Below are 23,732 nucleotides of genomic sequence, written 5' to 3'. Positions count from 1 at the left end.
ATCACTACATTCTTAGAGGAAGGGGCAACTGAAATTGGAGGGCGTGATTTGTTTTAAGTCTCAGGTCTTCAGATATGGTAATGCAGCCTTACTACCAGTAACACAGTAGGTGAGGGAGGGATGCTGAGTGAGTTTAGAGTCAGTGAGCATCAATTCATTGTTTGTTTTTTTAAATCTACTTTTAGATCCTGTTTATTCTAGATCATGAAGACAGCTAAAGTTGCTTTATCTTTAGCAAGCAATTTCTGTTTTAGAGAGGTTTGAAAGGTCATGGGTATCAGAGAAAATGTCAGAAGTTCTATTAGAATTAAATGAGGCAGAAAGAATTTAAAATTAAAATTCATTTAAAATAATCACAGAACATTTAAGAGTTTACCAAATAAGACACACAAAGAAGCTATATGAGTACAACTTCAAAACAACAAGTACAGAAATGAAGTTGTAAATAATTGGGGAAATATTTTTTTTTTTGCTGATGGATAGGCCAAGTAATAAAAAATTAAAACGTGACCTAAACATTTTTATTTTTTTAAATTTCCATACAATTCAAAGTACCAAAAAATTATAAAGCTAAAAAAAATAATAACAAAATTAATCTGGAATATCAAAAAGTAAAGTTTCTCAAGAAAGGAGTGAAAAAAACTTGGGTAGGAAGGAGGCCTAAAAGGAGCAAATCTTAAATTATTCTATAAATTGGTTACAATGGAAATGATTTGGTACTGCTTAAGAAATAGAGAAGCCAATTAGTGGAAGAGATTAGGTATACAATATAAATAAGCAAATTAATACAGTGTTTGATAAAGCCTCAAACCTTAGCTATTAGAGTAATAACTCATTATTTGACAAAAACTTGTAGGAAAACTGGGAAGCAGTGTAGAAACTAAAAATAAGCCAGAAGCTCATACCATATACTAAGATGAAGTCCAAATGGATACATGACTTAGGGTGAAATAAACAAATGAGAGGAGCAAGGAAGAAATTACTTAACTATGGTTAGGGGCAGTGTTCGTGACCAAATAAGAAATAAAATAGATATTTCTGATGAAATTTTAAAAAAAATTCTACAAACAAAATCATCAGAGCTAAAGTTAGACAGGCAGCAGGTAACTGAGGGGAAAATCTTTGCAACACGTTTCTCTGACAAGGGTCCTAATTCCAAAATATATGAGCAACTGGTTCAATGTTGAAAGAATAAGAGCTATTTGCCAATTGATATATAGTCAAAGGACATGAAGGCAATTAGGTAAAGTAGTGGATAGAACACTGGACCTGGAGTCAGGAAGACCTGAGTTCAAATTCGACCTTAGACACTACTAGCTGAGTGAACCTGGGCAAATCATTTAACTGTTTGCCTCAGTTTTCTCATCTGCAAAATGAGCTAGAGAAGAAAATGTTAAACTACTCCATTTGCCAAGAAACTCCAAATGGGATCCTGAATGAGCAAACTGAAATGAGCAAACTAAGAATATGAAGAGCACTTTTTAAGGGAAAAAATGTAAGTTGTCAAGAACTATGTAAAAAATAGTACAAATCACTAATGATTTAAGAAATAAAAATTAAGACAACTCTGAGGTTCCACTGCATCCCATCAGATTGACAAAGATGAAAAAAAGGAAAATGACAACATAACATAGTTCTGTTGGTTGATTGACTGTTGTCCTTCATGTTTGAAGAGGACCATATTGACATCAATGTGTTGAGGTCAAAGTGCAGAATGTGGCTGATCAGATCACTGTGAACGCAGAAGCCTCCGTCACAAGTAGAGCACAAAAAGTCCATGTGAACATTTGGAAATAAAGATGACTCTAAATCTGCACATCTCAGATTTCTTTTGAGCTATTATAATTCTGATTTGCTGATAGAACACAGCATCTTCTTTGTTGCAGGCAAACCATGCAGGCACACCAAGACATCCTATGCCAATGTCTTCCATGTCTCACAACTGACTCCAAATTCTTCAGAGAGACCTGAAAATTGTCCTTGTATTGCTTCTTCTTACCTCCCTGTGAGTGCTTGCCTTGTGGAATTCTCTGTAAAATAGTCTTTTAGGCAAACAAATATTTAGCATTCAAACAGCCCATCAGAGTTGCACTCTCTGCAATAGAGTTTGAATTCCTGGCACTGTCTGGTACCTTATCTTGCCAGGTGATCTTCAGAATTTATCTAAGGCAATTCAAATGGAAGTAATTCTGTTTCCTGGCACAGCACTATTCAGGTTTCACAGGCATGCAACAATGAGGCCAGCATCATGGCATTGTGCACCTTCAGTCTGGTATACAGCTTATTTTCTTGGTGTTGTCAGGCCAAAGGTAGCACAAGTGATGGAAAAATTGAGCTATGCTCTGTTGCATCTTGGCCTCAGAGACTACTTTGAGGGCAAAATCATCTGTGAACAAAAAAACATCATGCACCAACACTCCTTCCACTTTCATCTTGACTTGCAGCCTTTACAAGTTAGATAATTTGCCATCAGAGCAGTAGTTGACCTTGATACCATTTTTGTCCTCACTGAAGGCATCTAATAGTATTTGCTGAAAATGTCATGTCGCAAAGCATGAGAGAAAGCACACAGCCCTGCTTCACTCCATTGGTGACTGGAAAAGCACAAGAGTATCATCTATTACTCAGAATTGGTAGAAGCATGCTGTAATGGAATTAGCATACAATACTGATGAACTTCTTCAGGTTACCAAATTTTGCCATGAGTTTTCACAAGCCCTCATGACTGACAGTATCAAAAGTCTTGGTTAGATAGAGAAATTCTGTGTATAGACCTCTGTTCTGCTTCTGGCATTTCACCAGAATTCCTTGGGTAGCAAAAATCATATAAGCTATTCTTCTGCCCTTTCTGAAGCCACACTGGCTCTTGGGTAGATGACCATCTTCCAGGTGAAGGAACAACCTATTAAGAAAAAGATTGGCAAGAATCTTGCCTGTAATGACTAAGAGCAATGATCCTGCCATCATTGTTGCAGGACAACCTATTTCCTTTTCATTTATAGAGACAGAAAATGGAGGTATCCTTGAATTCCTTGGGGATTACCTCCTCTTACCCTATAATATGGAAAATTTCAGTTAGTTTTTATACGAGCAGTAGACTCTCCTGTCTTGTAAATAACCGCTGAAGTAGAATAAATACTAGGGGATTTGTCATATAAGAGGAGTATTCAAAACCTCTTCAGTTTGAAGTTCAGTTAGAGAGAGCTCAATTCAACCTGAGATATGTGGTCAGTGACTTCAGTATTGATTAATGATGATCTGTTGAGAACATTATGGAAGTGTTCAGCCCATGTCTCCAGGATCACGTCCATCTCAATGATCGATGTAGTGGAGGTGCACCACAAGTCTTTGGCCGATCACTAGTTTTCAGGACATCGTAAAAGTTCTTTGGATTGTTACTATCAGCATAAAACTGAATTTCATTCACCTTCTTATTGAGCCAAGCAAGAATCCTATATCTTTCTAAGCTTTACTTGAACTTTATTTTTGACGTAGTTAAATGTTACCTTCTTAGAGAGGGATGAATTAAATTGGTAAATTCTATGGAGTTCTAATTTTTTGGCTTAGTAGCTTTTGAATTTCCCCATTATTTCCATTAATCCATATAGTTTATTTCCATGTGGTGGTACTATACATCAAATCTCTGAAAGCTGTCCATTCTTTTTCCACTCCACTGTTGCCAGTTGTGTGTTGGCTCAACTTTCCCTCCAAGTTAACAAACTGTTCCTGCTCAGAGAAGTGTTCTTTTCTGTTGACTTTAAGTCTTTTAGTCTTATCTTGGGGCCACTGCCTTTTGTTGAATATTTAGCTGACAGAGGATAAGTCTATGATTGGTCCAGCAGTCTTCACCCCACATTTCCTTCATCACTCTCATGTCCTATCTCTTCTCTTTACAGTGACATAGTCTATGAAATGCCAATGTTTGCTGCAAGGGTTGTAGCACCAATACAATATTCATAGTTCCTACAGCAACCATGAATATGCCGGCAGAGTTCTGAATCACAAAATACAACAGATTCTCTACATGGAAGACAGAACCAAAACATTTATTCAGACATCAGAAACCCAAATGCATCATAGAAACAAAGATCTATACACAAAAACAATGCAGAGAATACCATCCCCAAGCCTTCCCCTTGCTAGGCTTCCCACAAACCAGCTCCATTAAACAAAATCACAAGCAGTCCCCCTTAAACAAAAGCACAAATAAGCCCTCTCACTCATGCTAGCCAGCTGCCTGTTTGCCTGCATCCTTTATAGTTCTGACTGCTCTCTGACCAATTTCCTTCTCAGCTCTGTTCTAGCTCTGTCTCTTCCTGTTCCACCCATCCAGCAAACTCCTTCCACCACAAGACTTACATGTGACTCAGGCAGGTCACATGGACCTATTAATGAATGGGAAAGATCTTCTCAATTAAATTACCATTACAAGGGCACATACACAAAGTTTTGTTATGTTACATTATAATTATAATAAAAATATATTTATTTATTATTGTTATTTATTAAGGTAAATGGAAAATAGTGCTATTGATGAGGCCATGTAATACACAAGTCTTAAGTAGTAAGTGACCATTGTTATTACTGTTTCGGACTCCATTCTTCCAAGGACTCCCCATCATGTCTGATAGTCTGTGCCAACTCTGGCATTAAAGTCACTCAGAATTACAAGCCTCTCCTCTTTCATCACATCAGTGATTAGTGTTTCCAGGTCTTCATCAAATTTTTCTTTGACTTCATCAGGGTCTGTCACGGTGGGATCAGATGCACTGATGATGGTGACGTGGCACTTTCCTGCAAATGGCAATTGCATTGTTATGAGCCTGTCACTGACTCCTTTTAAGAGGCATATAAACTTGTTGACTAGATTAGTTTTGATTGCAAAGTCTATGCCAGCTTTATAGCACTCTCCACCACTGTGGCCACTCCAGAGAAATGTTTATCTGACTTTGGTAAGCTGGCCTTCACTTGCTAACATTGTTTCAGGGCTGCTATTTGGATGTGATATCTGCTGAGTTCTCTAGTAATAGGAGCTATTTATCTTTCAAGTCTACTAAGTTTCTTGTCGTCCATTAAGGTATGTACATTCAATATACTAATAGAGAGTGAAGACATTTATGCAAAAGTTTTTGTACACTATTTTGTGTTTCAAAGGTAAAGTAGTATCCTCTACTGCCATGGCAAGCAAGCCAGGGTTAGGTTGGGTGAAGCAGTTAATTTTTAGAATACCTTTTCTATCCCCTTCCTCACACCAGGAAACGAGCAGTGTGAATAGTCATAAAATAGAGCAGAAGGAAGTTTAGAAGGGCATGCAGACAGGCAGGGAAGTTTTGTTTCTATTATGTTAAATTTAATATGCACCTCAATAATCAAAGTGGATACAATACTTCACAGTTTCTCATATAATCCTTTTTGTCTCTTATTTGTATATTGAAACATTTGCTGATATTTAAGTTCACAATAAAAAAAAGAAGAAAAATTTCAATGCACACCCTGAGTTTTCCTTCTTGAAGAGTTTACAAACTAAAATGAGAACGGCTATAATCTGAAAATATACTCAACTTAAGTATATATTTTATAGTGAAAGGAGAGTTGAACTTGGAGTCAATACATAAGTTCAAGTTCAGACTCTGAACTAGCCTAGTGAGTTTGGAGAAGTCACTTAGTTTTCTCATATGTGAAATGGGACTAATAGCAAATACTTGCACTCCTTACTTCACAATCCTATTAAAAAGAACATAGTACCAATACGAACCATTATTCAGTCTAAAAGCATCCACGTTTACACTTCAAAGATCATCAAATTTGCCACAAAGGCCATTTGTTTCAACTCATACGTGAAAGAAGTCCCCCTATTACACTTCAAATTGCTTGTACTTGAAGATCTTCAAGGATGGGTTCCTGTCACCTCTCAGTCTATGTCACTTTTGGACAGCTATTATTTTTATATATAAATTTTATATATAAATACATATATATGTATATATATATGTATGTATTTTACTGATAGTAAGTTTAAATTGGCCTCTTTTGAACCATTGCTCCTGGTTTGGCCCTCTGGGACCAATAAGAACAAATCTAATCTCTCTTTCACATGATAATACTTCGAATACTTGAAAACAACTATGCTCTTTTCCTGTCTTCTTTTCTCCAAATTAAACACACTCAGGTTCTTTATTTAACCTGCCTTCACATAACATGTACAGCAAAGCTCTTCATCATCCTATTTGCCCTCCTGTGAGCATTCTCTAGCTTATCAATGTCTTTTTTAAAAACTAGAACTGATCACAATGCTTTAATTGCTACCTCCAGTTAAATCTCATGCAGAATTTTGGAAAGCGGAGATTTGTCAGGACGCCCTCTATTAGGGTCAGCTATAACAAGCACCCACATCCCCAGCACTGGCATCTCTTGTCCTGTTCATGCATTCTCCCCTCCCCCACTCTCCTTTTCATGCTTCCCCCTCGATAGACAGGGACCTAGAAAGAAGGAGGGAGAGAGGCAGGAAGATAAGGAAAAAATCTCTATGAGGAATAGCAGACAGGCCGACTAGTGAATCGCACAGATGGGAAGGAAGGAAAACAAGAGCACGTTTACCTGCAAGTAATCCCGCCCCCTCTCTTGGTTAGTCCAATCACTGGAGCCTATTTTGAGACAGTGAAGCACTGAGCGGTGCATTGGGGGCAGGGAAGAGGGAGCGCTGGTAAACAATAAGCCCGAGCCAGCAAAGGTGCCTCTTCCCCTCCTTTTTCGTCCCTCCCTCCCCACCTCCTTCTCCTCCTCCTCATTCCTCTCTCTTCTTTCCCTCTGCTGGGGGCTGCCTCTACCTTCTGCACCACCGCCTGCAGCGGGAGCCTGGCGCTGTTGTCCCCTGGCCACCGCCCCCGGGGCATGGCATATCTGATGGCAGCTTTCTCAGTGGGCACCGCTCTGGTAAGTGAAGAAATCCTCTGCAAATAGAGTCATTGCCTGTTTTATTTTTTTCTTGGAAGAAAAAGACCCTGTTCCACTCCCTCTATCTTCTCTTTCCCCAGCTGTGGCAGCCACTGCTTTGGGGGAGCGGAGGAAGTGTTGGGGGGAGGAGGAGTTGAGGTAGGGAGGTGGATGATGAAGTCAGGAATTGTGCATCCCTAACGCGGGCATCCTCTGAGGTCCCGTTTCGGTGCCTGAGGCATCGTCTGAAGATCCGGGAAGAAGGCAGGGTTGTTTCAGTGATTCAATGTTTCATCTTTTTAAAGGGGAGCAAAACCTCATGAACTCCCTCTATCTGGAGCGAGGCGCTTGTGGGAGCTGGCTTAGGGGAGCCGGCTTGGGGGAAGCTGGTACATGCGATTTCTCTGTTTATCAATGGGAAACTTTTCCAGTAGGGCTTTAGTAATAGTGACTATTGGGAGTGACTTTCCTCCAGATTGTCCCTTGGCTCCGGGAAATGTCGCTTCAAAACGGAACAGAATCTTTTCCTCCCCTCTGGCTATTCTAAGATCATCTTCCCCCTCCAGACCTGATGGGGCTGAAAGCGGTGATGTCTACTGGGAAGCAGTGGTAGGGTAGCCAGGGGAAACCTTAATTCATGCAGGTAAACTTCGGACATCCTGTATTTTAAAAAGAAGAAAGCCTTTATGTTTCTCACTAAGAATATCAGATAAAGAATTCCGCGAGGATGGGAAGGGTTTCATTTTAATGAGGAGCTAGGTTATAGAAGGACAAGAAACTGAGTTGTACTCAAGGTTTTCCAATTGCAATGATTTAAAAATCACCCTCTCAGCCATCTTCCCTCGCCTCCATTTCTTTTATGCACACATATTAAGGGGGGAATCGTGTGTGCATTGTACTGGGCAAACTTCCCTTATAAAGTCTGTATAATTAACACATCAGTATTTCATTTTCTCAAGGTCTGAATTTCAGCTCTTGCAGATTATATATAGAAATAACCCCATCTCAATAAATTACTTCTCTCTTCCCCTCCCACCACATGTTGACAAATGTTTCATGGATACAGGTTTATTAGCCAATGGTGACTACACCCACCCATTTTTCTCTTACGTTTTTTTTTTTCCATCTATAACATCCTGAATTTGAAGTCAGCTGTACTCTGCAGGATTTGACCTACAGTTACCTCTTTACTCTGAGCTCATGGGGATTAAAAAAAAGGCTTATTTTCTGAGCATGCTCTGTTTTGCACAATTACCTCCTGTGATTCCAGACAGGTTTACTGTGAAGCAACGCCTAAGGTTGCTAGCTCAACATAGAATAGATTTGTGGCAAGGCTGAAGAAATGGAGTTCAGAGATATTTGGTTAGAAGCTGGTAAGGAAATCGAAAGCATTCTAGGGACAGGTACAGGTGCATCTTTTCATTTTCAACCGGCTGCTTTCTTTTGTAATTCTTTACCATGTCCCTAGGAACCTCATCCTCTTGGCAAAATCACTTCAGCTTTGGTACTCACACCTTATCAATACCCTCTGAGTGGAGGATGTAGTGGAGAACTCCTCTCAAAAACCTCTATTTAAGGAGGGCATCTAGGTCATCCATTTCCATGTTCCACCAACCATACCACTTTGGACTTTTCATCATTCCCCCATTCTGGGTACCTTTCTCTTTCTTCTCCTTCCCTTCTCCATTTCCAGCTTACTTTTGTGTGGTGTCTTTATTCTTATAAACATCTTGAAGGCTGAGACTACCTTTAGGTTTTTGTATGTGTATCCCTAGCATTTAGCATAGTTCCTGGCTAGTAAGTGTTTGCCTACTAAATGATTGACTTTCTCTCTGGGCCTTTGTTGTTCTAGTTTGTTGTGAGAAGTTCAAAAGCCCGCAAAGTTAAACTTTCAAGCCAAGTCACATGAAATTTAGTTTTATCTAGGTGAATGCTTGGATAAACACTCCTTTAAAATTCCTTGTCTCTGTGTTTTTCAAATGGTGGATTCCTAAATCAGATATTTAATAGAAGCATCAAGTAATTTATTTCTTGTTTTTACAGAATTAGCTTTAAGAATGTTTAAATTAAGAAATTCTTGGGGGTCTTTTAACAGCCCCCAAAGTTGGTATTTAGTTATGATAAGATATTGAATTAAAGGTTGTTATTATTATTAGGTATAGATATGTGTATCTACATACATACACATACATAAAGAGGAAGAAAAAAGTTTAACAAAACCAGTCAACACATTGAAAAGTCTGATGTTATATGCAGGGCTCCACAATCATGGCCTCCTACTGTAGCAAGGAGTAGAAAAGCTTTCTCTTAGCTATTCTTTGCAAACAAGTTTATTTATTAGAGTTTCACAATGTTCAATTTTAATAGTTTGGTTGTTTTAACATTTGCTTTATTATTGGCTACGTTACTTTTCTGCAGCTGCTTATTTCACTTTTCATCAGTTCTTATAAGCTGTTCCATACTTCTCTATATTTATGTTCACTGTTTCTTACAGAATGCAATTTCCAAAACTGTAATAGGTTTTACATTACATTTTCAGATTACATGCATTATGTTTATATGTCACATTTTAGCCGTTGTTCAATCAATGGCCATATACTTTTTTCTAGTTCTCTTCTACCACACAAAAGGGTGCTGCTGTATTTTTGATATATTTGGAGCCTTTCTTTTTGTCACTGACCTCCAGTAGAATGTCTTGGATAGATGAGTATTTACATTTTATTAATCACTTTATATGAATATTCCAGATTGCTTTCCAGAATGGTTTTATCAATTGATATTTCTTCCATCAATATGTTAATGTGCCTGTCTTTTCATATTAACTATTTCTGTCTTTGTTAACTTTTCCAGTTTGCTAGGTATAAGATAAAACCTCAGGGTTATTTTAATTCTCATGTCTTTTATTGTCAGTGTTTTGGAGTATCTTATCATATGTTTTCTTTAATAGTTTGCAATTCTGTTTATTCATATACATCGCTAATAGATATAGATATATGGATAGATATAGATATATGAATGCATATATAGGCACATATACACATATATGAATGCATACATATATATATAGGCTCATATACACATATGTACACAAATATTATATATCTTAGATTCCAGGCCCTTTTCAGAGTTATTTGATATTAAAATATTTTCCACCAATAAATTGTTCTTTTTATTCTAGATGCATTAATATTCTTGATGTAAAAATTTTTCAATATCATGTAATCAAACTTACCTACTTTTTCTTTTGTAATTCCCTCTATCCTTATTTGATTAAGAAATTGTTACCTACCTAGAGTTGTGAAAAGTATATGATCTGTTACTCTAGTTTTTAAAATTCAGATCACATATCCATTTTGATTTTATTAGGTGGTGTCATGTTCAAGGAACACCAATGTGAAGGAATTTTCTACAGAAAGTATAAGGAGAACAGAAAAGTTAAACAGGTCCAGGCTATGAAGAGGTTTAAATGACAAATAGAGGAGCTTATATTTGATCCTGGAGGGAAAAAGGAGTCACCAGAGCTCATTGAGCAGGAGCATGACTTGATCTAATTTATATCCTAGAAAAAGGAGACCAATTAGAAGGCTATTGCAATAGTCCAGGCAAGAGGCTATGAGGGCCTGAGCCAACTGAACTAGGTTAGTGGCTATGTAATTTGAGAGAAGGGTGTGTGTTGTAGTAGTACATGTATATAAGATTGTAATCTGGCTGTCTGGGGATTGGTGGTGACTTTGACAATAGTGAGAAAGCTGGGAAGGGGTAAGAGGGCCTGGGGAAAAACATGAGTTCTATTTTGGGCATGCTGAGTTTATTCATACACATCTCAAATAGAGGATGGCTTTTGGACAGATATAGGTATATGAATGCATATATATATGTATATATACATATCCACACATATGTATGTGTTTATACACATATATATCTTACATTCCAGGCCCTTTTCAGAGATATTTGCTATTAAGATTTTTTTCCACCAATAAATTGTTCTTTTTATCCTAGATCCCGTAATATTCTTGATGTAAAAATTTTACATCTCAGTGAGAGTGTGTGAGGCTTGATATAAGTGATGCTTGCAGAACATACAGGACATTCAGTTCAACATAAGCAGTTGGTGGTGCAGGATTGTAGCTGCAATCTACAGGTCTGGTAAGAGGCTAGGTCTGGGTAAAAGATAATAATTGAGATTACCAAGTGAGAATTTTGTAGTTGAGTCTTTTCGGTCTCATCCAACTCTTCACGACCCTATTAGGGATTTCTTGGCAAGGATACTGGAGTAGTTTTTCTTCTTACTTTCATCTTTTGCATTTCTTTCTCCAGCTCATTTTACAGATGAAGAACTAAGGTAAATATATAGAACAAAAGGAGAAAAGGGTGTAGGCTAGAGCCCTATGGGATACCCATAGTAGGCATGATCTGGATGAAAGAATATCAAAGGAGACTGAGGAGGAAGAGGAGGAGAAATAGGATTGAGCAGTGCCACCTAGAGAAGAGAGAATATTCAGGAAGAAAAAGTGCTTAACAGTTTCAAAGGTTGAAAATTGAGAAAAGGCTATTTGATTTAATTTAAAGGTCATTGGTAACATGATGGATGGCAGTTGGGTTTGAATGATGAAGTCAGAAGGTAGATTGCATAGAGTGTTGCAAAAAGAATGAGAGCAAAAGCAATAGTGGTACAATGTAAAGGACCTTCTCTAAGATTTTAGTGAGAAAGAGGAGGAGAACTATAGGATGATAACTAGCAGAGATGGAAGAATCAAAACACACACATATTGTTGGAGGGAGCATGAGAATTTTTGTATCTGGAAAGGAGTCAATAGATAAGGAAAAACTGAAGATAAGAAAGTGGTGATGGTAAAGGGGACAATTTGATGGAGATGATTCAAAAAGAGAGGATCAAAGATGAATCTAGAGGAGTTGACGTGGACTTAATCTGAGACTGAAGTGGGGAGGGGGAAATATTTAAATGATGTGAGATGAGAAGGGGGAACTCTTGATGTGTGTGTGTGTGTGTGAGTGTGTGTGTGTGTGTGAGTGTGTGTGTGTGCGTGTGTGAGAGAGAGAGAGAGAGAGAGAGAGAGAGAGAGAGAGAGAGAGAGAGAGAGAGAGAGAGAGAGAGAGAGAGAGAAGTGTGAGGCAAGGTTCTCAGGGAGAGGGTGTGATAGGGAAGACTGAGAGGCTTGAAAACAGAAGCCTTGGGATGGCAGCTGTGGAGGACACATCAAATCAATCAAGGAAGAATAGAATGTGTGCCTTCCTGCATGTGGGCTCATTTGAATGTGATTATTATCTTGTCTAAGTCAAGTATCCCTTTTGTAATTTCTTATGGCACTAAAATCTGTAATTAACTTTGGTAGTGTCATCATTTTTGTTATATTGGTACAGCCCAGCCATGAACACTGAACATACTTCTAACTACTTATGTTCTGAATTTCTTTAATGAGTGCTTCTATATGGTATCTTCTTTATAGGTATTGTGTTTTTCTGGGTAGACTCCCTGATCTTTTATGTATTTTGTTATTTTGAATGGAACTACTATCCCTTCCTATTATTGTCGCATGGATTTTTTTAAAATTATTGTGCAGACATAATTTTGATTTTGTGGGTTAAATTTGTAGCTTGCAATTCTCCTAAAACTATTATCTCTTTCAATTTATTTGCTGTGATTTTCTTAAAATGCAGATCTGGTCATGTCATCCTTCTACTTCATAATCTTCAGTGACTTTTTATTGCCTCAAGGAGCAAATATGAAATGCTCCTTTGCGTTCAAAGCCCTTTACAACTCAGTGCCCTTCTACCTTTCCAATCTTTTACACCTTACTGTCCAACATGTACTCTTTGATCCAGTGATACTGGTCTCCTGCCTATTCTTTAAACAAGATACTCCATCATGCTTCTCTGGGCATTTTCTCTTCTCTCTTCCATGCCTGGAATGCTATGTCTCCTCTGCTATAACTTCTTTGGTTTCCTTTATGTTTTAACTAAACTCCTATTCACCATTCTATGCATGTGTATGCATATGTGTATATGTATGTGTGTGTATGTATCTTGTATCTATCTATCTTGTTTTGTATATATTTGTTTACATGTCATCTCGCTCATTAGACTGTAAGCTTCATGAGGGTAGGGATTGTCTTTGATCTCTTTTTATATCTCCAGTGATTAGCACAATGCCTTGCACATAGTAGGTGAGTCTCATTTTAGATGGTTCCAAAATGTGCCAAAGGTATCTTCAACAATAGGCTTAGTTTTGACATTATTTTTTCTTCTCACTTTCATATTTGTGTTGTAGATCTGCTGCATGGCATTTTGTCCATACTTGTTTCTCACTTTTTTTTTGCTTTAAAAATATTTAGAAAATTTTTTTGTTCGTCAAAGTTTAACCCCCATTTCAAAGCAAATGTGACCAAAATTTTGTAATTTCCAATTTTAGCAAAATATATTAATGGGTCATTAATCTCCATAATGGATCAACAATTTTTGGTTTTAACAATTGCTGGAGGCTGATTATTCACATGAAACCATTTGAGGTTCGATGGCTTCAGGCCATTCTGTTCTGCACCCCCCTCCCTCCGCCATTTATTTGATCATACTGTTAGGTAGAATTTGTGGTCAGTTTTAGAAAATATTTTCTCTGTATTCCTTTTGGGTTTTTGGCTGTCAACAGAAATAAAAAAAACTCCTTTGAATAAACTTTTGAAAAATCTATGATGAAACCAGTGGGATTTGAAGTCTGTTTTGATCAAACATCTAGCCCTATGTTGTAGTGGTATGATAGTAAAATGAATTTCTATTTGTGAGTTATATAAGCAATCATCCTGGTATAAGAATAATATCTTCAGCAGTATGAAAAAAGTCTACATGCTCATTTGAAGCTACTATATGTATTCTAAAGTTTTAAGAAGGGTACTTTGCTTGATCAATTATGTATACATCTTGAATTTCCTTTGTATTTTATAATTCCTAGAATATTATTTATTCCCTTAGGGCTGTTAATCCATTGCAACATTATTTTTGCTCTTTGTCACAAAAACACTTTGGGTCCTTGCCACTGAAATTATAATTAAACTATCAAAGGAAGTTTTGAAAACCAAAACTAGATTTAAAAAAAAAAAGAAAATGGAGTACCAGATGCTTGTTAAAAGACAATAACAATTCAATCCATGGATTTACCAATAGATTGATTGTGTAATCTTAGGCCTCTCTGTACCATAGTTTCCTCATCTGTACAGAGAAGGAGTGTTGTAAAGATAAAATGGGACAATGGAGAAATACAAAGTATAATACGATCACTGTTAAGTCATTGAATGAGAGATTACATGAAAGGTGAGAAAATAATTAATTGAAATACTCTTTAGGTTATTATTATATTTGCTTTATTTGCCTTAGCTGTCATTTACTTCAGTCAATAAATATTTTTCAAGATGATGATCATTGTTTTATACTTCAAAGAAAATGATTTTTCATAAACATGACCCTATTTGATGATCCCCTATAAAATTTTTGGCACATTTCAATTTTTTTTTAAAAAATTAATCTAAATATTATAGAAAAAATCAGTTTAAGGCCTTTAAAAATAAAAGCGGATAAATTATTGTTTATAATTGGATACAAGTTCCACTGGAATTTTCTTGATCTTGGTAGTTGCTAATGGCAAAGACGTTGCTTTCATCTATGTAATTTACAAGATCTCATTGCCTCCTTTTCTCCCCCTAGAATGCCAGCAGTTATTCTCCAGGTGTGACAGAGCCAAAGTCAGTGTGCGTCTCAGTGGATGAGGTGGTTTCAAACAGTATGGACAGTACAGAGACTGACCTGCTGAATGGACACATGAAAAAGGTGGACAACAATCTGACTGAAGCACAACGCTTCTCCTCCTTGCCCCGGAGGGCGGCAGTGAACATTGAATTTAAGGACCTTTCCTATTCTGTCCCAGAAGGACCATGGTGGAGGAAGAAAGGTGAGGCAAACCTATTTTTTGGAATTTAGTAAGAAGTAATAGGGGAGGCAGAGAATAGTGAATAAAGCAAGGAATTGTACTTGTTCCGTATATGTGTTGAATAAAGCATTGGATATCTCAGTATATTGCTTTCTAATTAGTAAAACAAGAAGGTGGAACTAGATAATCCAAAGTTCTAACAGATCTGATGCTATGATATATTATTGTGAAGTGTTCCAACCTTGGGATATTAAGGATAAGAATGTCTTCAAATTTTGGTTATAGTCAAGTAATGTGAAAAAAAAAACTTTGGTGTTGTAAGATATTCATTTATCCTTTATTAGACTTCTTGGGATCTGTTCTTAGCATAGTTGTACTTTCTGAAGAACTAGAAGTAGCTCTTTATATATGCCTTCATTTTTTCTTCTTGCCAGCAGTTTCTTAATATATTACCCACTTAGTTTTAAAAGAGTAAATTCAGTTTTTACATTAAAGGAAAAAAAACTCCTTTTGACCAAAGATTTCACTCTCCTTTACCATAAATAAGTAAACAAATTTGAATTTTGTCATCACCAAAATATGCTCAGATATGTGAGATTTGGTTATATGAGCTTTTGGTGTACATGAAAGAAATATTAATTATGAAGACTAGGAATTTTAATGAAAACTGAAGAAATACAGATTTAAAAACTCCCACCAAAATGGCAAAGAAAAATTGTGACTGAATCAGGTTAAAAAGACTTTTATGCATAGATTTTATAATTGCCTTTTTATCTAAAATTAAGTTCTAACACTTTTAATATCAACTAGAAGGCCAAAAAAAATTTTAATTTTTTAAAATAGCTAGTAACTTCTACTAACCACTGGTTTATGATAGAGATCTTTTTAAAAGTGCTTTATTTTTCCATGTCAGAAGACTGTTAATGAATTAAATTGAATCTTATAAGTAGCAACCAAAAAAAATAGTGTTGACACTTGTCTTTGAGAAGTTCAGTTGTGCATAAATTTGTGGAAGTTTGTTTGAAGTTGAAGATGCAAATATTTGATTTTCTCAGAAATGTGATTACCCATGTCTCTTCCTCATTTGTTATCTCCAGATTCATGAAGTAAATATATTCTTGGATTAACATTTTGTTTTCTTCATCCTGACCTCTTTGGACAACCGGCTTTCATTTTCCTATATGTTTTGCTAAATATTTGTAGCTTTCTTGGTAAAGTCTCCAAAAGATGCTCTTTCCTCTGGATGAGAGAAAACTAATTGAGTGGAAGTTAGAACACATGTTGAAGAAAGTTGTATAGGAATCTTTACTAGTAATTTAAACAAATTGAAAATCTATAAAGAAAAAAAGAAGTGATTAAGACACCAGTGGAAAATACTTTTCATTAAGAAAGCAAGGTAGTTTTAATCTCAGCATCTATTTTTTTCTTTGTGAGAAAAGACAATTATTAAGTTTTAATTTTTTATTAACGTAATTTAATTTGTCTGGTCTTAAGAAGTAGGGCAGGACTGAATTTTGTAGGACTTTTGCATTTGAGGAATTTGAACTTAAGTAAATACTTGTTTCAAAGCATTGTGCAAAAGATACAAAGATGAAAAATATTGTGAATTTTACTCTCAAGGAGCTTACTAAGGTGTAATGAGGAGAAAAAATACATAAGGGAAAATGTGCTAAGAGAAATGGAAAAAGATCTCAATACAGTGTTTTGAGGATTTTGTGGAAGGACAGATCAATTTCAGCTGACTAGGGAGAAGAATGGAGAGATAAGGAAATGCTTCCTGGAGGAGATGCTACCTGATCTGGGACTAGAAGAGAAATAAAGATGTGCAAGTTGTGGAGGGAACCTGTCCTGGTCATGAGTGGTAGCTTGTAGGATTGCCTTGGAGAAAAGAAAAAAACGCCAACATTGGGGGAGCAGCTATTAGTCTGATTAGGCTGACATCCATGATGTTTGAAGGGGATAGCATGAAATAAGATGAGAAAAGTAGTTTGATGGGAGGAGGGGGTAATTAGAAGTAAATATTTTTGAGGAGGGACATGGTCAAAAGAGAGAACAGAATTAATGGGGGGGCAGGATAGGATGGAGGGAAATATAGTTAGTCTTTCATAGCATAATTGTTATGGAAGTATATTGCATGACTACCCATGTATAACCTATATTGAACTGCTTGCCTTCTCCGTGGGGGTGGGTGGGAAGGGAGGAAGGGAGAGAAGTTGGAACTCATAGTTTTAAAAATGAATGTTAAAAATTGTTCTTACTTGCGAATGGGAAATAAGATATACAGGCAATGGAGTATGGAAATCTATCTTGCCCTACAAGAAAATAGAGGGAGAAGAGAATAAGAGAAGGGAGGTGGTGATAGAAGGGAGGGCATATTGGGGGAAAGGGTAATAAAAAATAGGAAAGAAAAGTAGATGGAAAACAAATTGTGAAGGGCCTTGAATGACAGGTTAAGTATTTTAAAAATTTTATCCTGTGGATAAATATTCTTTGAACAAAGGGTAAAATGGCCAACATTGTGCATGAGGGAAGTTATTTTGGCAGCATTGTGAAAAATAAATTAGAGAGGGGAGAAAGGAGGAAGGAGAACAGTTAAGAATGTATTACAACAGTTTAGGTGAGAGAGAATGAAGATCTGTACACTAGGCTGGTGGTTGTGTGAGTGGAGAAGAAGGAAATGTGAAAAATATTTTGGAAGTAGAATCAATAGAATTTTGCAATTGAATGGGTGTTGTGGGTGAAGGATAAAGAAATGCCAAAGATGATTGAGGTTATAATGCTGCATAACAGGGAATATGGTAATACTATCAAAATAATTTATTTTGGTAAATAAGTGAGTGAATGTGTATGTGTGTGTGCATGGGATTACACTTTTCATTTTGAGCATTTTGAATTTTAGGGTTCAGTGAACATCCAAGTGGGATTATTTTTCAGAACTGCAAGTGAGGGAAGGTTTTAGCTACATATGCAGATTTAGAAATCCCTTGAGCTAGGTTGAGCAGTGAACACCACCCAAGGGGAACACAAGGCCTAGAATCAGGAACACCTGAATTCAAGTCCAGCCTCAGACACCTCTATCTGTGTGACCCTGGCCCAGTCTCTTAACCTCTATCTGCCTCAGTTTCCTTAACTGCAAAATGAGAATAATTTGCACCTAATTTGCCAGGTTGTTGAATCAAATGAGATAATATTTGTAAACTGTTTAGCACAAAGCCTGATGCATGGTAGACACTATATAAATATCTCTTCCTTTCTTCTTTTCCCCTTCAAAGTTATGTAAAATAATACTATTAACAGTTAGCATTTATTTCATTTTATCTATCATGTTTGTTATTTGTTTAAATGATGGGAATAAGTATTAGAAGTTGGAGATAGAAGAGAGCAGGTCAAAGGACTGAAGCTTTGGGGAAAAGAAGAATGTAGAAACAGCCAAGGGTGCTGAGGAGTTTGTATAGATAGGATAAGCACTCAGGAGATAGTAATGTCAAAGAAACCATGAAAGTTGAGTGTATCAAGAAAGAAAGAGAAGCCGCTAGCTTCATATATTGCAGAAAGGTTGGGGAGAATAAGTATTGAGAAAAGGTCATTGAATTTGGCAGTTAGAACTTTTGGTTTAAAAAGTTAGTCTTACTGGATAAACTTGCTGGTATAAGTTTCCCTTTTGGATGTGAGTTAGACTAGAAAACTGCTTTGAAATTCTGTGACCAGGAGAAGAGCTATATATTTTGAATGTCTACTTAATGGAATCTTTATCTAACATTTACACTTGTGAATGAAAAAAAATCAATTTTTTTTTTTAAAAAAGAAAGGGATTCTTTTACATTCAGGGCTAAGATTTTGACTGAGTTTGTTGAAACTTCAGCATTAAATTACATTTTTTCCCTTTAATTTGAAGGAAGGGTTTTGTATGAGAGGAAGGGAGATGATTGAAAAATCCACTCGAAGTGCCAAGAGGCTTTTGCTATACTTGGTTCTATATTGTATTTAAAATAGACTGTTAGACCTTTGGCCTAGATCAGGGGTGGGGAACTTGAGGCCTTGAGGCCACATGTGCTCTTCTACAGCCTTGGGTGCAGCCTTTTGACTGAGTCCAAGTTTTATAGAACAAATCCTTTTATTAAGGGAATTTGTTCTGTGAAGTTTGGGTTCAGTCAAAGGGCCACACTTGAGGACCTAGAGGGCCACATATGGCCTTGAGGCCATATGTTCCCCACCCCTGGCCTAGATAGTATTTCTGTCAGCTTATTATTTGTACCTGTAAAAACTTGGCTTGTTGCCCAGGTTTTAGTATAATTACAAATGTTTAGGTGATCAGTGCCATGTACAATAAACTTACTTATCCATAAACTAACCACTTTGAGGAAACTATACTTTATAAGAGAATTTGGAAGTATCTGAGTCAAAATACATTTTTAAATTAGTAAATTAGAAAAAAATTATCAATGAACTGGAAAATTAACTTGTACTCCCCCTAAGATAGAAGTGAATATAATCCCCAACCCAGAAGTTTAAATATTTAGAATCTGTGGGCAGCATCTCATTTTGAATCTAATTTCCAATTGAGCATGTTCATTTTTTAAAATAAATTTTTGTCATTAAACATTTTTTTTAACAAGTACTTACATTTTTATCTACTCAGTGACTGGCTGTAATTGTTGACAATGACAATTGGGCATTCTATACAGTTTATCTCTTTTATTTTTCGTTTTCAGTGCTAGTCTCAGGTGCCATGTCCTCTGTACTATGTATACCCAGACTCCACCCAAAGCTAAAAGTGAACTAAAAGTGACGTTTCCTCCTTCAGTTTATCATACTCTAGCAGAGTTTTCCTACTCACTTAATTTTGTTCTTACCTCTATTAGAGGAGTATAGGATAGCAGACAGAACACTGAATTTGGAGTAGGAGGCTTGATTTTGTCATGTCACCTCAGCTCTCTAGAATCACAGGTTGATAAAGTAAGATCTGATGTGAAAAATCATTTTACTGATAAGGAAACAAGGCCCAAAAGGGTTATGGGACTTGCCAAGATCACACAAGATCAACTTGTGGTTAGGAAAAGTAGAAAATGGACATGTTAACAAAATTTCTTTGAAGTCAGAGAAAATAAGAAGTTATCTTAATGAATTTCAAGCCCAGTGTAACATATCCTGGCAGCTGTATCCAAATAGTTATCAGAGGAGCAACAGTCTTACCCTTTTTTTTGGTGATAGTTCCAGGGAATTCAGAGCTAAAGTTCCCCTTAAAGTTTTGACCCTATCATTCTTACTTTTGCTAGATTTTTGGAGCTAGTTAGATTTTTGTTAGATTTTGGAGCTCTGCTCCCTTGTTCAACTCTGAGGCAATAGCAAGAGAAATTTTGAACATTTTCTTACTGAGTGAATGCTTCTGAGTTGCTTCTCATCAGCAGAGCTTATCCATTTTCATTTTCTCATTGTAGTATATTTTCAGTTTTTTCACGCTTTCAGTGTAGCTTAAAGTAGGCTCCTTGGGTTAGGAGCTGTGTTTACAAACTTTCACCACATTTAATATACTGCTGGTGTTAGCACTTTATGTTGGAGCCTGACAATAAAACACTATGACCACAATGTCATAGAAAAATCATCAAATTTTAGTGTTGGAAGAGTCTGTGAAAGCCATTTAGTCAGTCTTCCTTACTTCACATATAAGACCCAGAAACCCACAGAGATAAAGTGACCTGCCCAAAGTCACACACTTCATTTGTGGAAGAGCTGCAACTTAGATTACAATCCTTGTGACTTTCATTCCCTTACTCTTTCAGCTGCAAAATTCAAGTCTGCCTTAGGTGCTATTGAAAATATCAGGAAGATAACGCTATTATTTCGGCTAACACACAGATCTTTGGTAGCGATCCCAGTGATAATAAGAGCTCTGCAAAGAAAAATAATATCATAGCTACTGTAAAAACTGTTCAAAGAACCAATGGCTTTGAAATATTTCAAAGAGAAATCTGTTTATCAAAGATGTTATTTTATGGGGAGGAGAGGTCCAAGCGTTAACTCTGTTAAACTCTTGAGTTCAAATATACAAGAGCTTAGAGGCATATTGCTTTTTCAATTGCATTTATGCTTTTTTCATATGATTAATGATCTCTTTAGAGAGAAACCTAGATCATGTAATGGATTCCCAGTAGAGAACATAATTCTGAAAGGAAATATACTCAAGAGAAAAAAACTACTCCCTAAAGATACTTTCACATACTTCTCACGTAGTAATTACTTTCCCACAAGGAATTAACCCATGCTGATGGGACAGAATCTTTGGAAGAGTATACTATCATTTTACTTCACAAACAGAAGTTTGTTTTTCAAGTTTTGCTTTTTAAAAATTGATCTTTAATTTTTTTTTAATATTTTCATTGGTTTTAGATCTCTTCTAAGATTGTAAGGATTTTACTTATTCAATTGACGATCATGGAAGTATTGTAGGAACTCTCCTTTTGGCAAGTTTTGTCAGTCTTAGCTATGTTGTCTCATAGGACGGATATACTAATAACATGGAGACACTTCATTGGTTAGTCGAAAGACGTTTATTAAGCACCTTCTATGTGTCAAATACTGTCTCACTAAACTTTTAATTATTTTGAAGTTAGCTGTTAGCTGTAAGGCAGCTTTTCTTATCCATTTAGTAAGGTGGACAATGCAAGAGAGAGTTTGATTTTACCATAAAGAACATGTGCCTTAAGTATCCATCCACCTATGATATGAATTGGGTACATATGGCTTGATATCCTTTAAGCAAGTGACATTATTTTTAGAAATAGAATACATTTACCAAGACTATATTGTTGCAATATTTAGCTTGAGAACCAAACTAATGAAGTAGGATAGTCTACGTAACGTATATATGAAATATATAATTCTTCAGTCAATTTATCATTGTAAGAGGTGAAAAAAAAATCCTGCAATCCAACTTTATTACCCCCAAAATAGAGGAATTAAAAATGCCAAGTCATATTTGTTAGATTATCTTTAATAATTGCACTTTATTTGTAAAAATGCTTTTGCGTATCTTTCTCAGGTAAAGTTACTTTCTTTTCACCTACCTAACAAGACAAAGGGATATTAACCAGCCTTATAGTAATAGGATAACAACTAGCCTTGTAATAACAGGCTGGTGAAAATGAGTGCAGTTCATTAACAAATATGTTTTAGGAACCTCAAGAAAAGAAGTTTGCCTTCAACCCCAATTCATTATGACCCCATCAAACCCTTTTGGACAGTCATTTTCCTCAGGAAAATCAAACTCCAGAGTTTGTGGCAAATCAAACAAAATTTCATCTTCATAAACTTGTCCATTTCTAGATATTTTTCTACCAATTCCTCATTTCATTCATTCTGTGCTCTTCCTTACAAGATCATTTCCCAGCAATGTACTATTTTAGTTTTTAATCAGTCAAAAAAATTAGGAAGAAATTAAATCTAGCCCCTTTGAGAAGTCTCTATGAACCTAGGAACCTTCATTGCAATTTTTTAAAAGGATTTCTATAGAACTGTACATTACACAACTGAATCATGGCATTCTATGTAATAGTTTGCCTTTATTCATTTGTATCTCAAATTTGGTAATACTGGTCATGGGGTAAATTAATTTTTCAGAATAAAATTGCTTTGGAAGCTTGAAAGGGATCTTGGTTGATTTAATGAATAAACAACCTTTCAGAATTCTGGGGTCAGATTTGGGAGAATAGTATTGCTCAAAAAAAGTGTCATAGTATTATTGGTCTTACCATTCAATGTCTTTGTTTGGGGCCATCTTTCATATATTTTTGTAGTAACAGTATAATCACAACCTATTCAGTTAGATCTTTTTTTTAAAGTACCAGAGCCCATTCAGAACATGTACACAAAGACTTTTGCTTGGTCCTCAGGAATTTGGGAAGACTGAGTATCTTCTGAATGCCTTTGAAGCCACTGGTAACAGTATACTAGGGTTTGTAGTAAAATAATAGAATATGGCTCCATTAAGAGAATCACAGATTTAGAGCTGAAAGGGACCATAGAAGCCCTTGATTTTACCCATTTTACAGATGAGGAAAATCAGACACAGAAAGGTTAAGTCACTTGGTCAGAATCACAGAGCCAGTAAGTGCCTGGGACAGGATTCAAGCTCAAATTTTCTGACTCAAAAGAATCACAGAATTTGAGAGGTGAAAGGGACCTCAGCTGCTATCTAGCCCAACCCTTGCATAAAGGAATCCCAATATAACATACTTGACAAGTGGTCATTTAAACTCTGCTTGAAGACCTCCAAGGAGGGGAAACACCCATCACCACCACTGCTCTTGTCATCTCATCCTGCTTTTGGACAACTCTGATTGTTATGAAATTTTCCCCGATATTGACCTTGTATTGGCCTCCATCCAGCTTCCACCTCTGGATTTTGGTTTTGCCCTCTACTACAAATAAAACAAATCTAATCCCTTTTCTATATGACAGCCCTTTGTATATATTTTAATTAACATTTCAATTTATTATTTATTTTAAACATTCCTTTCTTTTTAAATTTTGAGTTCCAAATTCTCCCCCTTCCATCAATTATACATGTGAAATCATGCAAAACATGTTTCCATATTTGCCTATTCCAAAAAAGCAAGAGAAATTAAAAAGTGAGAAAATTATACTTCAATTTGTACTCAGAGTTCATCTGTTCTCTCTCTGGGGTTGGATAGCATTTTTTTATCATTCGTCCTTTGGAAATATCTTGCATCATTGTATTGATTAGAGTAGCCAAATCTTTCATAATCCATCATCATTACAACATTGCTATTATTACCTTTGTGATGATCCTCCTCTCTCAAAAAGAGTTGTTGATTAAATTCCTAAAGCCCCGATATTATGT

General features: G+C 36.2%; 1 protein-coding gene and 1 long non-coding RNA gene across 3 annotated transcripts in view; one reads left to right on the top strand and one right to left on the bottom strand.

Annotated features, from left to right (window-relative positions):
• Positions 1-4,021: 4,021 nt before the first annotated feature.
• On the bottom strand, positions 4,022-6,915 carry LOC140507030 (uncharacterized). The gene is made up of 2 exons (XR_011968185.1): positions 6,828-6,915; positions 4,022-4,794 (listed from the first exon to the last, which is right to left on the bottom strand). It is a non-coding gene; the product is annotated as an uncharacterized lncRNA (long non-coding RNA).
• ABCG1 (ATP binding cassette subfamily G member 1) overlaps positions 6,694-23,732 on the top strand; it is a 108,114-nt gene continuing 91,075 nt past the window's right edge. For both annotated transcript variants that reach the window (XM_072614884.1, XM_072614885.1), the window contains exons 1-2: positions 6,694-6,933; positions 14,650-14,893. In XM_072614884.1, the coding sequence (XP_072470985.1) occupies positions 6,892-6,933; positions 14,650-14,893 (286 nt within the window). In that variant the 5' untranslated portion in view covers positions 6,694-6,891. The remainder of the gene's footprint in view (positions 6,934-14,649; positions 14,894-23,732) is intronic.

Source organism: Notamacropus eugenii, chromosome 5 (genome assembly GCF_028372415.1).
Source record: "Notamacropus eugenii isolate mMacEug1 chromosome 5, mMacEug1.pri_v2, whole genome shotgun sequence".
Classification (NCBI taxonomy): Eukaryota; Metazoa; Chordata; class Mammalia; order Diprotodontia; family Macropodidae; genus Notamacropus; species Notamacropus eugenii.
Note: the sequence above shows the minus strand (reverse complement) of the source record. Positions and strands in the feature narration are given on the sequence as shown.